Here is a 25,312-nt window from a genome sequence, read left to right as displayed (position 1 = left end):
ACGGTTTGGAGTCTGGAGTATTGAACATGTTTCAAGAGCCAAAAGATAAGACGTTTGAGGACATAGTCTGTGGGAATGGGGCTGAAGCACAGCTAATTAACAGTGGACATTAGTAACCCCGTTACATCTCACCTAGGTCCTGTTTGCTGCTCAGGCTGGGTGAGTCAGGGCTGTGGGAACAGTAATTTCATAAGTCAGCACATTACAGTATCCACACTGTATTTGCCATGTTGGGGCTATCACGAGTGTCACAGAAAATGCTTCATTTCTCATAAAAATGTTATGTATGACATGAATCCCTCTCATTTCAATACCTTTTCATTCCCAAGCTATAGGCTGTGTTTAAAAATACATTCACAAAGGACTCTAATATGACGTAGTTACCTTCTTACTCAGTAACCATTTGGCTACAAATTAACAGGTTCTCACTACACAATGTATTTTTTGAATCATAGTCTGTCTCGGAGCCCAGCGTATCTCTAACCTGTACTAAAATAACAAACTACAGTGTAATTTTTGGACTTCTAATTTAATTTTATTTGAAAGGAGGTTTTGTGTTCCCCAGCAATTGCGGTAATATCTAATGATGGCTTTTTTGTGTCTTTTACACACTGAAAAGAGGTGGTTTATTTTCGCTACATTCTCTAAATTCTTGTTAAAATATCATCTATGGTAAAATTGTCTCGCACATTAATACCATGTTCTTCTTTCAAATCTTGTTAAGGTTTTGTTAATTGGCAACTGGGTCATAGCACCATGTAGTTTTGATGGTAGCTTTTGCTAATATAGGGGGAATATAAACTGCAGATGTTCGTTAACTCTAGTAGTCTTTCCTGATAATCTGATACTTGCAGACCAACTAGTAACTTCTTTCCTTTCTTGTCTTCTTCAGTGAGATATTGGTGATTGCATATGTATAAAAATATATTTCAGGGGCTTTTTGGTGATTAGTATATTAAAGATTGGATCCATTGTTTGCAGTCCCAAACGCATATACAGTCTTTTGTCTGGTGACCAGTGACAAGACCTGAGGGAACAGCTGGAGCTGTGTCAGGGAAAGGTTAGATTGGATATTAGGAAAAGCTTCTTCCTCCAGAGTGTGGTTGGGCACTGAGCAGGCTCCCCAAGTTAGTGGCCATGGCTCCAAGGCTAGCAGACCTCAAGGAGTGTTTGGGCAACACTCTCAGGCACAGGGTGGGATTGTTGAGGTGTCCTGTGCAGGCACAGGAGTTGGACTTGATGATCTTTGTGCATCCCTTCCAACTCAGGATATTCTATGAATCCATCATGCACATAAAATACATGACAGAAAGATGTGAATTTTGCTGCTTTTCAGGAATTTAAAGTGCCCAGTGCTTGTTCCCATTAGCCAGGCAACAGGAACACTGTCAATATAAACAAGTGGCATAAACTACGTAACTATGGGTAGTGGGTCTTTCTTTTTCAATCACGTAAGTGCTGGTTTAAATGTTACATTACAGGATGTTTTCTTGGTCTTTGTAGTTAAAACAAAGTCATGAGTCCTACACGCGTTGGCTGCGATAGCATCAGTGGTGAACTCTGTCTGTGTCTGGGCACATGTGGCATTTCCCCTGCGTCTGCTGGGCTTTGCTGGGAGATCAAAGCTTCCAGCTGATGGTCCAGGTGCCAGCCCAGCTCTTGAGCCTGGAAGGATCCTGGAGGGGAAATTTAACTTAGTTGTATGGATGAAATTCTTTCTGTGAGGGTGGTGAGGTCCTGGTACACATTGTATAGAGAAGCTGTGCCTGCCCCATCCCTAGAAAAGCTCAAATCCAGGCTGGACAGGGTTGGAGCAACTTGGTCTAGTGAAAGGAGTCCTGCCCACAGGAGGGGGTTGGAACAAGATGATTCTTAAGGGGCCTTCCAACCCAAACCATTATGTCATCCTATACCCATGTCTGTGCGATGGCCACTTCTCCCACTCCCAGGTCTAGGTGGAAAACACCTGGCACCTCAGAGGAGAATATGATCTCTGGAAACACCTGCAGGCTGAGTAGAAGGAATCCAACTGCCCAGGGCTTTACCAGGTGCACTAATGCAAACTGCAGCATCTGCTGAGATGAGCGCAGGGTGAGTGGGACAGTCGAAGCTGATCAAATGTTGAAACCCTGTCAGCTGCTGTAGCTTGGCTGGAATGTCTGTTGCGTCACTGGGATACTTTGAGCCGAAGGATTTCTGGCTGCCCTGGAAGCTGTGTGAAGAGGCAGCTGAACAGCAGGATCGAACAATAGTCCCCACCCTTTCCTACTGACTGGGAGGAACAGAAGGGAACAAAGCTATTTGCAAGCATAAAAAAAATTATCCTTTCGATCTTTGTCTTTCGCTCTTCCAACAACATGAGGAGATTTTCCTCCCTTCCAGAGCCAGCAGACATCCCAGCACTGAGCAGCCCCAAAATTTCAGCACCTTCCCTTGTTTCTCTTTATCCTTTAAATGCCGGTCCGCAGGCGCCAATGAAGATATTGTTTATATCTGCCTTTTGTTCCTCTGTTTACAGCTTCCCTTCCAGGCTCCAGGGATGGCTGACGTCAGGGTGCTCCATTTGGGCTCCTCGTACTTTTATCTGGTGTTAATGCCTTCCATGAGCGGCAGGAATGTGGAGTGCACAGCGAGAGGGGCCCGAGGAGGGCAGGAGGGGGACAGGCAGCGTTCCCTCGGGCACAAAGTGATGCTGCCCACCCTGCCCTCCCTGCCAGGCACCAATTGGTTTGCTGGGGAGCACCATAGTCATTTATGGCCTTGTGAGGGGAGGGCCTGCCCACTGGCATCCCGTCTGTCTGTCCAGGCAGCTGGCACAGCCGTACGTGGCACCACAAGCTACGCGCTGAGCTATTTTTAAGATGCCTGGGCTGCATCCCAAGTATAGCGTGCTCTATTTCTGGTGCAAAACGATTTTCCTGGGTGGAGGGTGCAGAGATCTTTTCATATGAAACACATGGGTTTGGAGGCAGGGAGGGAAAGAAACAGCTGGGCACGACTGGAAGAGAGACACAAGAAAAAACAGGGAGAGCTGGTGGCCATGAAGGTCTTGCCCAGAGAGAGAGATCTGCGCTTGCTGCTTTTCTTGAATGCTCATTGCCAATGGTTTGCTCATGGATCAGGAATCAAAAAGGCCTGGGTTTGGTTTACAGCTGGGGTTTGTTGAGGACACTGGAGGGCTTTGCATTTGTTTGAAATAGGCTGCTGGGGAAGTTTGAGATTCCAAAACATTTAATGAGGCTGAAAGGGATGAACAGGGATGCTAAATGCAGAGCTGTAAACTGGCTGGTTTCTTTCACCAATTTTGGACCCGTTTCTTGCTCCAGATCAACTAGATCTCAAGAGCAGCAAAACACCATTTGTTCACCAGGGCTTAAAGAAGCTCCTAAAAAGAATTTACCCAAAGGAGTTGTTTGTTTACTACATGCCTCATAGTGATACCAAGAGGCCCAGAATAGTGCTGCAGGCTCCGTTTATAGTGGGGATCTCACACTCCTGGAGTATGAAAAGGAAAGCTCTGCTCCTGCCCCCGAGGATGCAAGGGGTGGAAGAGGAACCAGCCAGGTGTGCTGGATTTCTCCTCTCACAGAAAAGTGGAGCAGATGTTTACCACAGCCATGCCCACCCTTGGATGTGTTGGCTGCACTGGGAACCCCATACATGACCCTTGGTGGGGCTCATATGAGAGAGGGCTCTGCAAGACCACTGGCCTTTGCCCGTACATTCAGAGAAATGTGTGTCCCTGGCCTCTCTTTAGCTCATCATCAGCAATGGAAGCAGATGGTTGTGCAGGTCCATGCACTTCCTTCTTCTCCCCTGCCTCCTGATGGTGGGGCTGTTTGTGTGGGGCTAAGCACACAAGATCCACACTGGAGGAGGTTGTGAGCAGAGGGGCTGTGAGAGCCTTCCTGCCTGACTCCTGCACTGCACAGTGACGTCGGTGCCACAGGAAGGAACAGAGAGTTCCTGAGGGGACATTCCTCCCATAGCTGTGTGGGGCCCCCATATCCCCTCCCTTCTGTGCCGCCGCCCCCCCCCCCGCCCCCCCGCCCTCCCCCTTAGTACATGAGCCTGTCTCCAGAGGCTGTTATTGAAAGCCATTTCCATGGCACCTTTCCAGACCCGTATTCCTTTTCACACGCCAGGGTGGAAGCAAACCCCCCTCCCTGCCCCGGAGCCTTTATCCAGAGACTTCTCGCAGCGGCTGTACTTTTCCAGCATGTGCACAGCATTGCTGTGTCTGCCAGGCAGGACGGAGCCCCACGGCTTCCTTGAGGACTCCTGGAAAGCAGGAGGAATACACACACTGGTGCTTGAAAACAGGCTCCCCACAAGTAAAAGTATCCATGTCCTTGTGCCCTTCACACCTCTTTCTGCTCCTTATTTGCTGATTTAGGTCTAGTGAGTGTCCAGGGATTGCTTTTATAGCAGTTACTTAAAAGGTCTGTTGCTCACTGCTTTTTCTCAGTTTTCTGCCTGCCAATATTCTCCTTTTTGCAACATTCATTTAATTTGTCTTACAAGAATGCAAATTATTTTTTTGGCCAGCAGCACTTCAGCAGCTGTAGGAGAGTTAGAGAGTGGACAGTGTGCTCATTCCTGGTCCATCTGCATTCTGGGGCCAGGTTTGGTTCTGGCTCAGCGCAGTGCCAGGGAGATGAGGCTGGATCTGGGTATTTCTGCCCTAGATAGACACAGCACAGAGCTGTCTCAGGGATTTTTACCCGCACAACACACACCAGGTCCCTCTGAAATGTAGTGCTTGAGGCTGAAACTGAAAGTTCGGAGAGTATTAGTCACTTCTGTACCCTAGTAACGTTGGCAAAAACCTGCCTCAAACATGGCACAGGCGAGTGTTTTGCAATCCCAGCAGCAGCTCTGCGCTTGTCCTGACGCACAGGGAGCTGGCGGGGGGGGGGGGGGGGCACCTCAGCCCTTTCCTCCTGCCCTGTGCACCCCACAATGGGTGGCAGTGGGGTGATGAGAGTCTGAGGACTCGTATTGTGCATCTGCCTTGTAAAACAGCAAGTACAGCCCTGAACACTTTGGGTGATGTCCCTGCAGGGTGTCAGACCCACAAACTCACACTGGGAATGTTCTCCACCAGCAGTGTTCCAGCATCAGAGAATGATAGCATCATTTAGGTTGGAAAAGACCTCCAAGATCATTGAGTCCAACCTGTGACCATCTTGTCAACTAGACCAGAGCATTGAGTGCCATGTCTGGTTGTTTTTGAACACCTCCAGGGACAGTGATTCCACCACCTCCCTGGGCAGCCCATTCCAAAGTTTAACAACCCTTTCTGTGGAGAGATTCCTCCTGATGTCCAGCTTGAACCTCCCCTGGCACAGCTTGAAGCCATTTTCTATGGTCCTGTTGCTTGGTAGAAGAAGCTGATCTCCCACTCTGCTACAACCTTCTTATCCCAACCTCAGCCTGAAGGGTGCAAAAATTCACTATCCTCAGGAAGGTTTTGAGCTGAGCTCCTGCTCTTCTGGGACAGTCATTGGCAACAACCTTCCCTGAAAAGTTTTAATCTCTTTGAAATGTGGACCTGCTGCTTTTCTTCTCCCCTCCTGGCCACTCTGCAGGGTGCTGGGGATATGAGGAGGGGACTGTGGGGCAGGAGAAGCCCCACACTCTCCCTGCAGTGCTGCAGGGCTGGTTTGACTTGTTCCAGATTCTCAGCGTTCGCGTCAGCGCTGGCAATGAGAACTGTGCTGTGCTTAACCACCACAAAACATAGCAACAGCACAGCAGCGCTGGCACCCGTGCAAGGAGGAAAGAAAAAATCAATGTGAAACAAAACCAGACGGGTTTTTCAGGCTTGCCCAGGCTTCATAGCACAGAATAAGGCAAAGCTTCAAGGAAATGGATGTGGGCCCATGAAGAGATTATTATGGATGCTCTGAAGACTTCCACCCCTTTCAACAGGGAGCATTTCAGGCAGGGCTGCTCTGGTCTGGGCAGTCAGGGAACCTCCCTAGCCCAGCTGTCCCCTGAAACTGGCTGTGCAGGCAGGGCAGGAGCCTTAGTGCTGCCTGTCCTGCTCCGCCTCCTGAACTGTCAGCTCTGCACTGATCTTCCCTTCACTGCATTTGGGCACAGCTTGGAGCCTCTGGTCACAGATGTGCAAGTCATCTGTTGTCCCCTCAAGCCTTCACAGGATCAAAGTGAGAAGTAAGGGAGTTAGTTACTATCCCTGGAGAAGGTCATAGAATCATCGAACGGCTTGGGTTAGAAGGGATCTTAAAGATCATCTCATTCCAACTCCCTGCCTGTGGCAGGGAGTAACCCACTAGACTGGGTTACTCAGAGCTCCATCCAACCTGGCCTTGAAGGCTTCCACTTGGACCCTGGATCCAGAAGGGTTACTGAGTCCTGGGATATACTTTGGAAGGGAGGCAAAGTTGCAGGGAGCTCCAGGAAAATGTGAGCTCATATGTGTGTCACATCTGCTGCCTGTCTCTAGAGTGTGCCTGACTAGTCTTCTGTGTTGGGCCATCCTGAACTGTGGGAGCTCAGGAGCTGACTCTGACCCACAAAAAGATAAGTCCCCGTGTGAGTAGGTACCACCTGCCTAACTTCCAGCCCCACAGCCTTCCTGGATAGGACTTTGCCATGCACCTCGTGCCAGTCTGCCACATCAGAGGTACCAGTGCTTTCTTCCAGTGCATAGAAACCGGGATCAGAGGTGCAGGAGAGGTCCCAGGCTGCATGCAGGCTTGGCACAGGGAAGCTGATCAATCTCTGTACAACCTCCTTTTAGTAGGAGCCTGAAAAGCATTTTAGATGGCAGAGAAAACTGGTAGATGGGAGAATGGGTGTAGATGGGCATGCCAGGAAAGGCTGACTTCATACTGGATTGTATCCTCTGCCCAGGTTAATGTTCTGCCTCTGATGGGGATGGAAACTACTTGGCCAACATGGTCAGGGAGGGAAGGGAGGTAGAGGCAGTCCTGCTGAGTCCTTCTGGCTGGTCCAATACTGACCAGCTGATGCTATGCAGCAGGAGCTGAGGTTAATGCTATCATAACTTCAAATGTTGGTAATAGAAACAAACCAGCCAGTCCTTTAAAATTTGCTTGCACAATTGTGCTCTCTTGACCCTTCTGGCCATATATTCTCAGGCTTGCTGAGTGCTGCAGACACAGCAAGTCCTTTCATTGCTCCTCAGTTGACTAGCCATTTATAGCCTCCCCCCTCTGGCTGCTGGGTCTCCTATTTTGAAGCAGTGCAAAGGAGTGGGATGGATCAGCTTTCCTTCTCTGCCTCCTCCTACATACCTTGGTCATGCTACCTCCAGCACTTCCCCTTCCCACACTAAATAAGCTCTTGGCAGGGTAAGTGCTGCCCACAGTGCTAATTTTATTTGCTGCTTGATCTTTTTTTCTGGACTTTACTGGCATTTGCTTGGTAAAGTGAGGCCCTTCCTTGGCCCCGAGAGAGGTTTGTCCCAGCTGTGCTGTTTCTGTGTCCTTTTTGTCACTGAAGAGCTCTGCTCTGTGTGGCCTTGAAGCTGCCTGTTCCCAGGACAAAGCAAAATATATGCTTGGATAACTCAAGGCTTTCACAGTGGAAACCTAGATGCCAATGCAGACTGCAGAGGGAACTAAGGAGGAGAAAAGCAGGTTGTGACTTATTGACCAGTACCTCCAGAGCCATGATGGGACATTAATAGGCCATTTGGAACCTACTAAGGAAATAAAATAAATCCCGGTGCCTCTTTTCAAGCAAAATTGTGCCATCTGGGAAGGAAACCTCTGCTGAGCCCATGTGAATGGCCTCTCTGGGAGACCCAGCAGTGTCAGCCCAGAAAGGACCTGCTGAGTGACTAGTGGAGGTGCCTGTTTTGTCAGTAAATACCTCTCCACTCTGTGAGACCTTGCGTCAGCAGTGACCACCACAGAGGTATGACGGTTTCAGTGATCTCAGGCTCTTATTCACACAGGAGTCACATCTTTGTAGAACCTGCTGTGCTTTATCAAGGAGGTGAGTCTCCACCATCTTCACACAAAAGAAAGAGGTGACTGAATCACGACCTGTTAAAAATCATCCAGAAAGTCAATGAAGGAGAGAGGAATAAAGAGAAGTGGTGCTCAGGTCCCTTAAGTACCTTTGCCAGGTCCCAGGCACCAAATGCCAGTGCTTTTATCAGCTTCCAGCTCACTTCGAAAAGTTCCTTAGCACAATTCCCACCATTTATTTCCATTTGAAATGAAAGTCCACTAAATCCTATGGCTTATGGGAGTGATGGAGTGACTCATGCTAAGTCAAAGCAGAAGTTGCTCTCAGACAACTGACACATCTGGACTTCCAGCCCCACGTCAAACTGTTGCTGACACTTCTCTGTTGCTCTGAAACCTGCAGTACTACCCCACTCTTACATGGCACTGAGAGGTGTATCCACAGTAGTAAACAACTTATCTTCAAGGTGTGATGAGAAAGTGTCACACTAGATTTTCAGTCTGGTGGAAATGTAGGTGAGAACCCAACTAAATGTGATTTGACTTGTGGTTTCTCATCTCCTACTTTAGGCTGTGGTATAGTGCTGCTGTCACTGTCACACCACTGTTCATCCCAGATAGGTGGGCTGAAGCCACCTAAGCCACCCACAGAGATACAATCCATCTTCAGAGACATTCATCTTGTCTGGTTTCACTGTCACATTAGCCAAAAGAGTTTTTTTTAGTGTGCTTCTCATATGACAACCTCTAAAATAGCTGTGGCAAAATGAGTAAACAAATAACTGCCAGGAGTTTAAATAAGGCTGCCTTGCTCTTTGTGTTCTCTGGAAGGATTTTTTTTCTATGTAGAAATCTTTTTTCCAGGCTGAATTAAAGGAACTGGGACACTCATCTGTGATTCCTGGATATTGTGAGGCCAGAAGAGTGTTTACCTGAGTTTACCTGAATGGGCTGTGGGCAGTGGGGAGCTGCCCAAGAGAGATTTGCTGTGGAGGAGGGAACAGGATGAAAAGGGTCAGAGGAGCATCTTTCACTATGGACAGGCCACAGGGAGTGCACACTTACATGTACACTTGTCTGCATCCACTGAACATAAAAAGCATTTATTTCACAGGCCAGAAATGGGCATGTCCAGCCTTGAACGAGCTGTAGGGTCAAAAGTGCCATAGTCACATCATCCTGTCATGTTCAGCCCAGTAAAACTTGGCACTGTGGTTGGGAGGTGTTGGGTACCTCACTATTAGCCGTGTCTGTAATTTCAGCGTGTTGTGTGTGTCTGTGTGCCCTCTGCTGGGCTAGGCTATGAGTTGGGATGCCTCTCTTTAGCGATGGCTTGAGGAGTCTCTGGGGGACAAAGTCCTAGGACCAGGGTGGGGAACTGCGAGTGATCTGATGAGTGAGGGTTTGGGTTTTTTTGTTTGTTTGGTTTTTTTGGTTGTTGTATTTTTTTGGTTTTCCATGCTCTTCTCAGATAATATTTAGAAGAGAAGATATGTCATATAATATGTAGGTATATGCCAGAGGTGTCTCAAAAGGCTGCTGAGGCTTCAACAAGAATGTGTGTGCCCTCCCTGTCCTAGGGAAGACTGTTTGCAGGAAGGCAGAAGTGGAAGGTGAAGGGATGTCTGCATGATATCACCTCCCTCCCCTCCTGCAGGGTCTGTGGTTACTCCAGAGAGCTTCCTCATAGTGAAATCTTTCCCAGAGTTTTTAACATCTTGCAAAATACTGTAATGACATGAAGGTGTTCTGTTTTGTCTGGGGAGGACCCTGGCCTAGCTCAGTGGAAGGTGTCATTCTTCAGCTGTTGCTGGCTGCCTTGACATCATTTTAGTACATCCTTAACATCATTTTTGTACATCTGAGCAGCTGGAGTGTAATTATTCCCTTCCAGAGGTGAACATTGAGGTGCCAGGACGGCAGTGGGTGTGCATGGAACCATCAGCATAAGTCCCTTCCCACGAGCTAAAGCGAGACAGAATCTCCCCCATTCGACTGACAGTGCTTGACAGGATCGTTTTCGGGAAAAACAACCCGTGAAAATCCGTCTCCCAGTTTAGCCTGGGACGAGCTCCTCCTGCCGCTGCAGGACGGGCGATTAGTAGGGAGAAACTCCCCTCTAGTGGGGGATCCCCGCAGCGTCGGCGGCCGGAGCGCGTTCCCTGCTCCCGGAGAGAGGAGTGTCTGGAAAAACCGGCGGAAAAGGACCTGGGGGTGCTGATCAACAGCGGCTGAACATGAACCAGTGTGTGCCCAGGTGGGCATGAAGGCAAGTGGCATCTTGGCCTGTATCAACGATAGTGTGGCCAGCATGACCAGGGCAGTGATTGTCCCTCCGTGCTGGGCACTGTTGAGGGACCCCAAGTCCTGTGTCTAGTTCTGGGCCCCTCATGACAAAAGAGACATTGAGGTGCTGGAGCATGTCCAGGGAAGGGCAACATAGCTGGGGAAGGGTCTGGAGTGCAAGGAGAGGCTGAAAGAGCTGGGAGGACTCAGCCTGGAGGAAACGGGGCTCGGGGGGGGGGGGGGACATTCCTGCTCTCTGTAACTCCCTGAGAGGAGGATGGAGCCAGGTGGGGGTCAGGCTCTGCTCCCAGGGAACAAGGGGCAGAACAAGAGGAAATAGCCTCAAGCTGTACCAGGAAGGGTTTATGTCGGATATCAGGAAGAATTTCTTCACAGAAAGGTTTGTCAGACATGGGAAGAGGCTGCTCAGGGAGGTGGTGGAGTCTCTATCCCTGGAGGTGTTCAAAGAATGAGTGGACATGGCACTCAGTGCTCTGGTTTGGTTGACAAGGTGGTGTCTGGTCAAAGGCTGGACTCAATGGTCTTGGACATCTTTTCCAACATAAATGATTTTGTGATTCTGTAAATTCAAGGCAGAGGCATTTACTACATGTCTCTGCAGAACCAGCACAAGGGGGTTCCATAACTGGTTAAATTGCCTTGACAAGAACAACAGTAATGATAGTACTGAGGCATCCAGTCCTTGAAACTGTGTTTTCAGAGCATTTTTAGTAATCCCTTCATTTTCTTATCAGTAGGTGCCTGTTTAACTCCCACAGCATCCTGAGAGAATTCAGTAGTATTGTTATCTGCTTTATACAGAGAGTGAAAATGCTGGAAAAGTAGGGGAAGGACCTGGCCTGCTGAAGTCATCCAAGATCAGGATTCAAGTGATGCTGGAGGGAAACTTGCTTGAAACAACTGTGCTAATCTGTCACGTCGCTCAGATGTTCTTCGAAGAGAGAACAAAGTTTCATCATTTTGCAAGCAGCCCTTAACAGAGTTGTGGATTGAAAAACGTAAAGTGACTAAATGTAACTCTGCTCTTCAGCAGCATCTTCAATGTCAAGGGGGGAGGCACACAGTGTCCAAGGTTTGAGTAACCTTGTAGAATCACAGGATTGTTTGGGTTGGAAGGGACCTTAAAGACCATTTTGTTCCAATCTCCTGTCATAGGCAGGGACACCTGCCCTGACATTGTGGGATACAAACCCAGTCTGAGCACTGGGAAGTGTGGGTGGTTGTACCAGGACAGCATTTGAGTGTCCATGATGGAAATATTATTTCTCCCCTTCCTTGAGGACTGAGATCTCCAGTTTGGGGACCAAGGTTTGTGAAAGGCTTTGAAATCTGCCAATGAGATCACTGCAAAACCAGCTAAGCATTATTGCTATTTACCGCATTTCTCAGAGTTCCAGAAAGGAAAACAAGTTTTTTTGAGTATCACACTGATAGAACCAAATATATCATGGCATTAATGAGGGCCTGATCCTTGCTGCCAGACACTGCTCCATTCAGGGTATCTTCTGCATCCATGTGTCTGCACCTTTTCCAAGCATCATTCTGTCAGTGCAAGAGGACAGGGAATTTTGAGGGGTTTCTTCATAACCACCTGCCAGTGCACAGCCACCTGAGGACTTGCAACACAACTGCTCTGTGTGCTGACAGGGACTGGGCTGAGTGCAGATGTGCCCCTGGCAATCTCTCTAGTGCTCTGCCTGTGTAAGGGTTGCTCTCATTTCTGTGTGTTCGGTGTATTGAGCTATTCTTCCAGGGGTCTTAGAGCAAGGGCATTTGGGGAGAGGAGTGGAATGCAAAAGGCATGTTTTCATACTCACTGAAGTAATTCACTGCTCTGCTGCTGAGGGGATGTGGCCTCATGTAACCTCTCTCTGGTGTCTGTGCCTAGACCAGTGCTTAGTGTTAGAGTTAAGGCTGACATCCTCTAACTAATTCTGCAGATGTGAGGCCAATCTGACCCAGCCTTGACTGGACTTGTTACTGCAGCAGAAATGATCAAGGGTGTGTACATGGGGCTGGACTCCAAACCAATGTATTTCTCCTCATTTCATGCTGGGAAAACTACACCATGGAGCTGTACTGGCTGACTGGCAATGCAGATGCTGTGTCCCTAGAGCTGAGGTGTGAGAGTTTAAGGGAGCTAAAGCTTTCTTTGCTGAAGAGTTTTGGTTCCAGGCCAATAAGACATGCTGAGGGTTAGCATTGCCTCACAGCTGCTTGGTGGTCTTGGCATGGAGTGAGTCGATGAATCTCAGGTTGGTTACCAGCAGAGACAGATGTTTGTGTTTTAAAGAAATCCATACTATGGTCATTGCTAGCAAAACTGCATGGAGGAATAAAAGAGCCTTTCTTCAAGTCAAGATGGGTGCATTTTGGCCCCAAATCTCTTTGTGAAATCTGTGCTTTTTATGATATTGCAACTGTGGAAAAAAAATATTATGGAAATTTAGCCTAATCAGGTCTTTGTCTAGAGCATGACACTAACATAGGAACAGTCCAGGATTAGGCTGGGGCTATCTGGGGCAATGTGATGCTCAATAGCCCTTTGCCTACTCAAGACAGTGTCAAACATTACAGGCAAATTTAAAACACAACCATGCAGCTGTCTCCACGTGGTGTTATCCCTCCTTTACGGGGGTAAGCTTCACAAGGGGATTAAAGTGATTTGACAACAGCTGCCCAAGAAAAAAGACAATCTATGTCACAACACCCTCTTCAGAACCTCTGTGCTGTCCTGGCAGCTGAGGCAATGCCTCCTGAGAGCCTTGTCCCAGAGGGGCAGGGCAGCGATCAGTGGGAGTGAAATGGGAAGGAGCCAGACAACTCCCCTGTATCCCACTGTCAGGATTTTTATCTTTGACCCTCAGAGCACAGGTGTCAGCTTCCCTTCAGCCTCCTCTGAGTGCCAGTGAGTGTCTGGCTGAGTGACACAATGTGACCTGCACAGGGTTGTTCTCCTTGGAGCCCAGTGGCTGCTGGAGCAGTGATGGGAGAAGATGTAGATAAAGGGAGGCTGCTCTGATCAGTATGGAAGTTCTTGCCAGGAAGATAAGACCCAGGTGCAGAAAAAAAGACAGGTTTTGTGCAGCACCTGGCTCTGGGGCCCCTTGCCTGGGAGGAGGCAATTTTGCGTGTGCTGTCCCTGGAGTCAGGTTCCCACTGCACCTGCTCAGGTAGAAGCAACTTCCCTGTTATTACGGGGCTGTGAAAGCTGCTCTGTGTGCTACTCGCCCTACTTAGGAATGCGAGTATGTCTAAGTTTTTTCTGGGAACAAACAGAGCAAGACGTCTCCTCCCTTTGGCTTTAAGAAAGTCTGAGATGTTAGTGCCTTTTTGTAGCACTGGCTGATGTTCCTGAGGGCTGAGCTTGTGTCGTGCCACCAGTCCTGACTTGCTCAGCATTCACTGAGAACACTCAGCAGTTCTGCATTGTGCTGCAGTTATTAGTCATAGAATCATGGAATATTCTGAGTTGGAAGGGACCCACAAGGATCATCAAAATCCAGGTAATGGCCTAGCACAGGACACCCCAACAATCATAGAATCATAGAATCATAGAATCGATTGGGTTGGAAAAGACCTCCAAGATCATGGAGTCCAACCCTTGGTCCAGCTCTAGTCCATTTACTAGATCATGGCACCCAGCGCCATGTCCAATCTGTGTTTTAAAAATCTCTAGGGATGGTGAATCCACCACCTCTCCGGGCAGCCCATTCCAATGCCTGATTACTCTCTCTGTAAAGAATTTTTTTCTGATATCCAACTTAAATTTCCCCTGGCAGAGCTTAAGCCCGTGCCCCCTTGTCCTATTGCTGAGTGCCTGGGAGAAGAGACCAGCCCCCACCTGGCTATAACTTCCCTTCAGGTAGTTATAGACAGTGATGAGGTCACTTCTGAGCCTCCTCTTCTCCAGGCTAAACATCCCCAGCTCCCTCAGCCTCTCTCCATAGGTCTTATGCTCCAGTCCCTTCACCAGCCTTGTTGCTCTTCTCTGGACCCGCTCCAGCACCTCAATATCCTTTCTGAACTGAGGGGCCCAGAACTGAACACAGTACTCAAGGTGTGGCCTCACCAACGCAGAGTACAGGGGAAGGATCACTTCCCTGGTCCTGCTGGTCACGCTATTTTTGATACAGGACAGGATCCCATTGGCCTTCTTGGCCACCTGGGCACACTGTTGACTCATGTTGAGCTTCCTGTCAATTAGTACTCTAAGGTCCCTTTCTGCCTGGCTGCTCTCCAGCCACTCTGTCCCCAGCCTGGAGCGCTGCAGGGGGTTGTTGTGGCCAAAGTGCAGGACCCAGCACTTGGCCTTGTTGAACTTCATCCCATTGGAATCAGCCCATCTCTCAAGTCTATCCAGATCCCTCTGCAGAGCCCTCCTGCCTTCCAGCAGGTCAACACTCCCTCCCAACTTGGTGTCATCAGCAAATTTGCTGATGATGGACTCAATCCCCTCATCTAAATCATCAATAAAGATGTTAAACAGGACCGGACCCAACACAGACCCCTGGGGAACACCACTGGTGACTGGCCGCCAGCTGGATGCAGCTCCGTTCACCAGCACTCTCTGGGCCCGATCCTCCAGCCAGCTCTTAATCCAGGAGAGGGTACACTTGTTCAGGCCATGGGCTACCAGCTTTTCCAGGAGTATATTATGGGAGACAGTGTCAAAGGCCTTGCTGAAGTCCAGATAGACCACATCTACAGCCTTCCCCTCATCCACCAGGTGGGTCACCTGATCGTAGAAAGAGATCAGGTTGGTCAGACAGGACCTGCCCCTCCTAAACCCATGCTGGCTGGGTCTAATCCCTTGTCCACCCTGAAGGTGCTGTGTGATTGCACTCAGGATGAACTGCTCCATAACCCTGCCAGGCACGGAGGTCAGGCTGACAGGCCTGTAGTTGCCAGGGTCCTGCTTGCAGCCCTTTTTGTGGATTGGGATGACATTCGCCAACCTCCAATCATCTGGGACCTCCCCAGAGAGCCAGGACTGTTGGAAGATGATGGAAAGCGGTTTGGCAAGCTCTTCTGCCAGCTCCTTCATCACCCTGGGATGGATCCCATCTGGTCCCATAGACTTGTTAGGATCCAGCTGGCTCAGTAAGTCGGTCACTATTTCCTCCTGGAATACAGGAGGGGTATTCAGCTCCCTCTCCCTGTCCACCAGCTCCAGAGGCCAGTTGTCTTGAGGGTCACCTGTCTTACTGGTGAAAACTGAGGCAAAGTAGGTGTTAAGTACCTCAGCCTTCTCCTCATCTTCCAATCCTACCCTGTGCCTGAGAGTGTTGTCCAAATCCTCTTTGAGCTCTGTCAGCCTTGAGGCTGTGACCACTGCCCTGGGGAGCCTGTTCAGTGCCCAACCATCCTCTGGAGGAAGAACCTTTTCCTAATATCCAACCTAACTCTCCCCTGACACAGGTCCAGCTGTTTCCTTGGGTCCTGATCACAGAGAGCAGATGTCGGTGCTGCCCCTCAGGAGGAAACTGCAGACCCTGAGGAGGTCTGACCTCACTCTCTTCCAGGCAGCACTGGATTGGGATTGTTGTTACAGGTTTATTATTAGAAACCCAGGTCACACCAAAGACCCCAAACCTGGAGATGAGGTGACCATAAACTGCCACAAGTGAGGACAGCACCAACAGCTCAGGAGGCTGCTTTGAAGGTTGCTCAAGTATGAGAGGCCTTGTCACATTGCTCTCACCTAAGGAAGGAGATAAAAAGTGCATTGGCAGCCAGATAATGAGTATCCACATGTCACTGTCACCCCCTTGCTCACACTCAAGCAGGACATCCCTTCCTGAGGCAGATTCCCATCCCATAACTCTTGCGACTGATACAAGCAATGGGAAGGCAGCAGTGCTCCTGCAAAAGCATCACTGCTGCTTTCCTCCTGGACTCAGCCTGCTCTCAGGTTCAAAGCAGCAACATTCTCATCTGCACATCATGTTCCTGTTACTTTGGCCATGGTTTTCTGGGCAGGATGTGTCTTCATTTCTCTTTGAGCAACTGAAAGCTTCTGGTGGTACCTGGTAATGATGTTGTGGATGCAGCTGTGGAAGAGGAAATCGCCACTGGGACAAATGGTGGCCTCACCACTGTAATTTTCCTTCTTTCTGTTATTCCCAGCAGTGGTTGGGCTGCTATGGCAGTAGAAACACTCAGGAATTTCAACCCTTTTGTTTTGCTATTTTACTTCCTCTACATCAGTCACATGCAAAATAGAACAGCAAATGAGATAATGGGTAACAGAATGTCCAGGGGCAGCTGGATCAATCTCTGCCATAAATCTCCCAGTCTTGTGGCACGAGGGGATGTCATGGGGAAGAAATCCTCACTCTGTTCTGTGGCAGTGGCCTTTTCCTGCTACTGGCTCTTTTGTAGGAGCAGCCGTGCCCCAGAGCACTGCTGTGCCCTAGGACAGATGAGTGCAGGGGGACTGCTGTGCTGTGGGGCTTTTCAGAAAGGAAACAATTCTGGTGTGTTACTTTTATCAGTGTTGTCAGGACCCATGGAGAGGTCCCTTCTGCTGCCTCGTGCCCGTGGTCTGTATCTCAGCATGTCCCGACAAGTGACACTGTCCCCAGGGCTGGTGCGGGCACAGTGTGAGCACAGGGAGGGGAACGGCACTTTTGGGCTTGGCGGAGGCACGGCCACAGCCCCGGGGCAGACGGAGGGTCAGCCCGGGCGGGATGACACGGGGGTGGGCTCCTCGTCCTGCGGCTGCCACGGGCGCGGGGAGCGCCCTTCGCGGGGCGGCACCGCTGCGTGAGTGCCGATCAGTGCTGATACGACCAGTGACGACCCGATCAGTGCCGACCCCAGCCAGTGTCGACTCGATCAGTGGCAATCCAACCCGGCCGGGCTTGGCATGGCAGGGTCCGGATGGTGCCAAGCGGAATCCAGGCTGAGCCGAGCTCAGCCGCGTCAGGGTAAAGCACAACCGACCCCGATCCGCGCCGAGCCGTGTTGTGTCAAGCCGAGTCCAAACTGAGTCGAATCTGGGTTAAGACCAGACGAGCTCGATCCGGCCAAGTCGAACTCGAGCCAAGCTGAGCCGAGGCCAGCCCGGGCTGAGCCGTGCCGAGCCTATCAGAGCCGAGCCCGCCCCGCCCGCGGCCGCGGTTGGCGGTGGCCGCGCGGGGCGGGGCGGGGCGGCAGCTTCGAATCGCGGCGGGACCGCAGGGCTGCCCGACTGCGTCCCATCGCCCCGCACCGACCGCTCCGTCCGACCATGGGGAACGCCGAGTCCGTCCCACGCGGCGCCGCCGGCACCGGTAAGTGCGGGTCGGTGCGGATCCTGCTCCCCGCGCCCCATCGGGACGGGACAGACCCCGCCCGGGGCTCCCCCAGCGCTGGTGCTGCCGCATTGATTGACACAAACCCTGCGGGGGGACTCCCCGACGTGTTCCTCGGGGTGGGGAGGATGTGACAAGGGCCTCGGCGACACGGACAGAGGTGACAGGTAAAATGTCAGTGTCTCACAAGGTGAACCACGGCCGCGCTCGGGGCAGGTACCGCAGGGCTGAGCTTTTTGATCACCCGCGCTGGTGTCGACTCCAGACGGTGCCGGGGTGGGATGGGAGAGAGGACTGTCGGCTTTTTCTCCCTTTCCCAAATCAGAAATGAGGCCATAAATGCTCCTTCGTCCCCTGCAGCTGCTGCCCGCGCAAAAGCCCTGCCAAATTCACGCGCCGTAATTCAAAGTCCTTCGGTCCAAAATCGCCTGCCAATCCCAGCTCCAGGGTTGGGAAAACAGAGCTGGGAAAACAAACGGCTTGGCGCTGGCCGCACAGCTGGGTGTCAGGTTCTTGTTGCCTTTTATGCGTCTTTTTTTTCGTGTCCAAGAAGCCCAACAGCCGCCAGCCTGGTTGGCTGGATTTGAAGGGAGCTGATAACCGAGCTCAGCCAACCGGCACGAGGTGCCAGCGCTCTGGAATACAAATAATCCTGGGTGGGAATATGAAAAGTATTGAGTAACACGCAGGCTAATGTGAAGCAGCATCATAGTTACTGTATTACTGTATAGCAGTGAGTATCAGCAAGCCTGAACTTGTTTCTTGTTAACATTTCCTTGTCCTGGGGCCTTGGGAATCTGCATTTGGGATTTGCAAAAACTACATAACAGTTTTTTTTTTCTGCCATCTGTGTGACCTGCTACAGTTTCAGTTTTAAAGAAAACTGTCATTCTTCACACCTGACTCTTAATGCTGGTGTTAGAAATTTGATCATTTTTTTTTCTGTCATGGTCTGATTTGATGACCTATTTTAATAAGCTTTAAGTACTTCGTTTTGTTTCCCTCTGGGGAAACACAAGATATTTTGCTTCTGGCAACATGAGGGAGTTGTCATTTACTTAATGTGTCAGCTCAATAGTGTGATGTGCAGCCGTGTGAGTAGTGAAGCTGCACTGATGGATGCTCTTGCCTGAGCCTCTGTTCAGGTGTGTGTGGCATGGAGAGGAGGGAAAGGTCCCTCTGGATCTGTGCCAGGAACCTTTGGAGCATGAGATTGCACTGCCTTGAATGGCAAGCGCATTGACAGAATTCCAGAGCAGGTTCCCACTGGTGCCGAGTCCTACCTATGGCAGAAGAAAAAGGAATAGAGGGCAATGCAAAGTGAGACTTAGGTGTCTAAACCTGCAGCAAACATTTCTCACTTCAAGAACTGGACAATTGCCGGCAGTGGACAAGAAAAACAAAACCAAAAGAACAAACCGGAACAAATTACTCCTGAGCTTTGTTTCCTACTGGCAATTGCTCTCAGGTGTGTGGCGCAACACCGAGTTCAGAGCTGTGTGTACCTTAAGGGAGGGTCTCAGCTATTCTGTGGGGTGTTACTACCCCCAGGGGATTAAGCGCTCACTGTTCCTAACGAGTGAGTGCTTTGGATGCAGGTAATGTTCTGCTGCAAAAGGTTCTCACGTTTCTTGTATTTCCTTCTCCTGGAAGCTACTTGTGCTGTGTTTGGTTTTGGGGTGGTCAGTCTCCATCAGATTTACATGTTTGCTGTGTAATGCAAGATTATTATTTCTAACTGCTGAATAACTATGCTCCCTATTGTTGGTTTTTGTTTTGAAATCCAAACATCAAGTCTTTGATTATAAAGCTAGTACTGCAAAAGAGAATCTGAGATAACATTTTGAATGTTAATGAACTGTCAGGTAAGTCAGACCTCAATAATACATTGTGTCAACAGCTACTGCTGTTCCCATTTGCTTAAGAGTGAAGGTAAAAAAATGCATTTGGTGATGCTTCCAGTATTGAATGCAAGAATTTGAACCAAGATGGAACGAATTGTCAAGGGCTGAGAAAGAAAGATCACATAGAGATCTCAATCTGCTCTCAATTTGAAGTAATTTCTCCACTTGCACAACAGTCATCAGAAATGAGAGAAATCCCTTTCCAAAATCAGTAGCCTTTTATTTATTCCCATTAACCCCCCCTTAGCTGATTTCTGTAGTTTTCCTGTTGCTGAAGTTTCAGCTGTGCTCCTTTCCCATGGTCAAGCCACCCACTTTCTTCAACACAGCTTTCATGGGGCTGCCATGCAGCAACTTGTGGAGCCTGATCTCTATTCAGGAACAGAAAGCTTCAGGGATTGATAAATGTGAGCACCCCCTCTGCTGGGATCCTGGGCTGCTGGCATCATTCTCAATCTGTGCTAAAGTTTGCTTTGTCTCTTCTCCACCTTCAGCAGGACTTGGAGTTTGGTAACTGATTTGCTGTATTTTTATCTAGAGTAAGCCCTACTGGAAGGTTAATCTCTTTCTAGGATGAGAAAGGGAATAAATAATCTCTCTAATATCAAATGTGTTCCTGCTACGGCCAGGAACTCCGTTCCTCTGTGGTCTCCACAGTAAAGTCTTCTTGCTCCTGAGCTAAAGTCTAGGTCTGTCCTAGTTTATCTATAAAACACAGACAATGTTGGGGAAACACTGGAGTTCTTGACATCTACTCGCTGCTGTGAATTTCTGATTTTGCTGGGGGCTAAGCTTTCTTTCCTTTTCTTAGTTATGTTTGAGGTACTGCTGAGCAGAAAGCAGGAATGTGGGATGATAAAATCAGTAAATCCTTAAAAGCTGGAGTTGTCAATGAGGCGTGGAGGCTTTTCAATTTAGAATTATTGCTTTGTACATCTCTTATATGGAGCAGCAGAGCTGGGGCTTGGGCTGAAGCTGTGCAGCCAGGTGAGCTGTGCAGCCAGGTGAGCTGTGCAGCCAGGTGAGCTGTGCAGGGTGCAGATCGCCCCGTCCTGGCCAGGAGAGCCCAGGTGGGCAGTGAGGCCCTGAGGGTGGGGACTGTCATTGGAAGGCAGCTGCAGATAAAAAGTCGGCACTGCTGCTCCATAACTCACTGGTAAAAAAATAGGCTGAATAAATGCCAGGAAAAGGACACAGTGGAGGGGGTTGCTTAAGGGATTGAGTCTGATCAAAGGAGAAGCAAATAACCATGTACAGAACTGGTCTCAGGTGAGCAAACCTCTGAGGAGGACCCAGCTGGGAGTGAGTTCTTCTTATGCCTGGAATGTCCATGTGTGCACATGTCCTGCAGAAGATGGAAAGTGACCCCCTTTCCCTAAGGGATCTGGTGCAAATCAACGGGGCTTGGGGGTGATCCTGTGCAAGGCTAAGGGTTGGACTCAACAATCCTTGTGGGTCCCTTCCAACTCAGCATATTCTGTGAGGCTGATGGCTTGGGACACTTTCGCTGTGCTCACAGCGTGAGTACTTGTTATATCTGGACAGTTGTGTAATTATTCTGCTAAAAGTGTGGCTGCCTTTTGTGTCATCACAATGGGCCGACACTTCCCTGGGACTGTTTCAGCTGGGGGCTGATGCCTGAATGAGATGCTTTAGTTGGGAATTTGCCTGAAATATGAACAGGATGGCTGGAAATCCCAGCGTTTGCTTCAGCTTCTGGAGAAGTTTGCAATGGACAGGGAAGTCTCCAAGATGTGATTATCTCTTGATCCAAAGAAGCATTTCTTTCAATGAGAATCCAATGAGAGCTTCTGTCTCTATGTCCCCCTTTTCCCTCTCTTCTTTTTTTTTTTTTTCCCCCAAATCTTCTTTCAGATCAGCTGACCGAATGCAGTCCCCTCCAGGAGCAATGGGCATCCTTCTGAACAGCAGGAAGTCTCTCAGTGTGGGAGAAGCTTTGAATTATTTGCATCTTGTGCAGCATAGCAAGGTCAAAAGTCACTGAAAGTTTTCTTTGAATAATGCAAGTTGACGTATGCCTGTATTAGACAATCATTCCCTGACTGAACTCTGTTAATGGTCTTTGAGTGTAAAACCAAATGGCAGTACTGGGGAGTGTTACAGGTCAGCACAGGGTACAGGCTTCTGTGTTGGATTACTTTTTAACTGTTGGTCTGAAAACTCCTGTTAGCCATCAGCTGGGCTGGAGCACTGGACATGCCTCTTGTATTTATGGGTAGATGATAAAAATGATTGCAAATGTTGGCAGGTGCACATCTCTTGTCATGCTTAATTTCACCACTCGGTCAGCAGCAGGTTTTTTGTCTGAGAATGCACTTTCTGCCCTTCCTTTCCCATCCTTCACTTAGGAGCCCCTTCTAACCCTGCATGCTTCTGTCCCTCCAACTGGCAAGTGTTGTCCTGCCCACTGTCACAGGTGTTGTCATTGTGTGTGGTTTGCCAGTAACATCCAGGTGAGTCCCTCTCTGACCCTTTACTCTGCGTCTCATCCAGTGTTTGAGGTTTGTTTCTGAGCTGCACCACTGTCTTACATGGGCTTTCAGGGGCCCCTGTTGCCCATTCTGCATTGGTCTTCCTTCAACTTTGGGGCAGCTGAACTCCTGAATTGTGAAAGTCTGTCCTGTGCCCAGTATTCAACTGGATAGCGACAAGCAAATATTCAAGAATTCCCTGAAATATACTAGGGGAACTCTCGAGATCTGGACAGTTAAAGGAAACGCCCCTATGTGGTTTTTGAAGTGCCCCAGCTCTTTGGTATCTGACCTTACTCAGTGCTTGAGTTTCTCCAAAGGTGTCTTTTCTGGGCTTCTCTCGGCTCTTAGCTCCCGAATTTGAGCTTCTGTACGAAGTTCTCACCAAGGATCCCGTGGTAGAGAAGCAAGAGGAGTTAGCGAAAGGTTTTCTTTTCCCTCTGCTCTGAAAGAGGGCGGGAATGATGCAGGATCCCATCGTTGGGCTTAGGTGGCGCCAGAGGCTCGGGAAAGGACGTTCCTGAACTGTCTGCCCTGAGCTCCTGCTCCAGCGAGAACCTGGGGCTTAGCACTGCCAGCTGCTCGCCTTTGCTCACCTGTGGCGCAGGTCTGGGCTCAGCCTATGCCTTACCGATGAGCTGAAGCCGATGGTGAGCAGAGGCGAGGCTGGCTCTGCCTCGTGGATTTAAGGGAAAGGTTTGGTTGGTATCTTGTGATTCCTGCAGCTGGGAACTTACCCAACACATGTTTTGTCCTTATTGCTGTGCTCCTTACTCAAGTCATTGTACCCAACTGCCAAAATATTCCATCCCGCAGCAAATTCCCACATGGACTATGTTTGCATTGCCTGTCACGCATAGATTCACAGCAGTAAGGTTTCTGGATTAACCTGCACACATGAGGCTCCAGGCAGGCTGGGTTAGCTGTGGGGGAAATAGCACATTCCCTTCTTGTTAAGCATAGTTTGCTCAGAGACACTTTCATTTCACACTGTAGAGTCTGTTTTCTCATTAACAAATTGCTTCGGCAGATCTGCAGTTTAGCTCAAAGTGCTGTGGACTCTGCCAAGCTTAGCTCACCTTGTGCCTAAGGATTGAACTGTACTCAATAGCCTTAGGTGGACTTTTTTATAGACAAATGAACATTTACATGGATATATCACAAAGGTGATGATAGAGTGTTTCCTTTTCAATCCACAGTGCTGCTTCAAATCAGCCCAGAAGTTTGGCCCTGCGGGATTCCCTGCAGTCCTGTTCCATAGAATCACACAATGGTTAGGGTTGGAAGAGACCTCAAAGCTCATCTTGTTCCAGTCCCCTGTATCAAGTTGCTCAGAGCTGAGGCTCAAGAAAAGTTGATGCTTATAGTGATGCCTTTTTTGCAGATCTGGATTCTTCATGGTTTGCATTGCTCTGGGACAAATACAAAGTGCCCTATGGGCTTGTTCATGCTGAAACAAACCTTCACAGGGCAGGGGACTGTCCTGAGCAGTGGGGCACACAGTGATTACAGCCCAGAGGGAGACTGGAATGCCTCCGTGGGTGTGTTTCCATGAGGTCACCCCTAACACCCTTCTTTGGGGCTCTTCGCTGGGGCCAAGCACTTTATCTTCTCTGTGGCTGCTCTACATACCTAAAAAGGAGCATCCATGTCCCCTGACTAGAAAGGACTCCAGTGTTCATGTTTGGCATTCAAATAACACAGTTATAAATGTCTGCTTCTGCCTTGAACTGGAACAGAAATGTTTATAACTCCTGTTACTCTCCTGACAGTTTTCCCATTAAATTAGTGTTGGGACATCTTTTAATTTCTGACCTCGTCTGGGTACCAGCCTGAAGTCTGCTGATGTTGCAGATGTGTTCCTCATAACGACAGAAGCTTTGTTTTTACAATTCTGCCCTCAATTTGCAGAGGTGAGATTGCTCACACATGTCCCACCTACTCTGTTTACCTCTTCCTTTCCTGGCTGAGATCACTCCTGTGGGTCTGACAGCCCCTCAGGGAATGTGCCCTACCTGGTTCCTGGGATACAGGTACAAATCCTGCAGTGGAGGGCGAGATGAGGTGAGGGTAGAAAGGAATGAGAAACTTTAGGTCCTAAAATGATGTGAAAACTCACCCAGCCCTCCATTGTCTCTATTTCTGGGTCTCTGATAAAACTAAAACTCAGTTCTAAATAATGTGCAATATTTCAGCAAGGAAAAGCAAGACAAAGAGGCTATTTAAAGCTACAGTCTTTGCAGGGCTTGGCTCGCAGGCCTTGCCTCTTTTGTGTCATTGTGTCTATGGAAAACACAGACAAGAGGCCAGCAAAATACAATGTGCACTCGAATTTAGAACACATGCAAAGGTCAGACGTGGTGCATGTTTGGGTTTGGGGAGATGGAGGTTTTGGGCTGAGCAAGTCAACTTGGATTTCTTTAACACAAGTTGGAATATTGTAAACTGGCAGTGGAAGGGACCTTGGATGCAGTTTACATAATATACTGCAGCCTGTACAACGGAATAACCTGTATGGCCTGTGCCTGGGTGCTCTTTTTATGGTCTAAAGTCGAGGCATTATCTTCCACTTGTGGCTCTCTTCTGTCTTGCTGTTTGAACCTTGGATGAGCCTTTTACCCTTCAGTGTCCTTGGTTATATAACGAGGCCAGGAGTACATACGTAAAAACTTTTGGAGATCATAATTATAAACCTGAAGTGTCACAACATGTGCCCAGCTTGAAAGCAGCTACAAAAGTATCACAGAGGCTGTGAACCTGGAGCGTGTTTGTTCTGGCAATAGGAGGAATACAATAAAAGGACTTGCTAAAGGCCACGCTGAAGGGAATGGATTGTTGCGGGATGTTTGGGAGGACAGGGCATGGAAGGGAGGTTGGAAATTCCCCAGGAGGAAAGGAGAGCAAAAGAGGGATGTGCTGGAGGTGACATCTCTCAGGGTTGTGCTGCAGTGGTGTGAGTGGGGAATCCATCTGAATTCTGGAACTGCACTAACTGGAGAGTCTGCTGCAAGATGAGGGGACGGCCTGAAAATCGAGCAGGATTCTGAAATCCTGGAGTCCATAAAACAGCAAATCTGAAGAGCTTCCCTGAGGAGATGGGGCAGAATATTTTTTTGTTGTTGCGTTTTCTGGGGGGGAGTACAGGTGCTTGTGCCACTCTGCTTTTTGAAGAGCAAAGTGTGTGTGTATTTAAGAAGTTACAAGACAATCTCAATGCTATGAAAAGTTGCTCTTATGTGGCGCTCAAGGATGAAATCTTAGACAGGCAAAGTGAAGAAGGCAGAGAGTTGCTGAAATAATTGGAGAGAGGTCCATGGTGTTTGGGTGTAGTACCAGGGGGCTGG

General features: G+C 49.1%; 1 protein-coding gene across 1 annotated transcript in view; it reads left to right on the top strand.

Moving 5' to 3' along the window:
- Positions 1–17,471: 17,471 nt before the first annotated feature.
- The window catches only part of NEURL1B (neuralized E3 ubiquitin protein ligase 1B), a 137,354-nt gene continuing 129,513 nt past the window's right edge, over positions 17,472–25,312 (top strand). The window contains exon 1 of the mRNA XM_071570374.1: positions 17,472–17,551. Coding sequence (XP_071426475.1) covers positions 17,509–17,551 — 43 coding nt within the window. The 5' untranslated portion in view covers positions 17,472–17,508. The remainder of the gene's footprint in view (positions 17,552–25,312) is intronic.

Source organism: Pithys albifrons, chromosome 15 (assembly GCF_047495875.1).
Source record: "Pithys albifrons albifrons isolate INPA30051 chromosome 15, PitAlb_v1, whole genome shotgun sequence".
Taxonomy (NCBI): Eukaryota; Metazoa; Chordata; class Aves; order Passeriformes; family Thamnophilidae; genus Pithys; species Pithys albifrons.
This window is presented reverse-complemented; position numbering and strand designations above follow the sequence as displayed.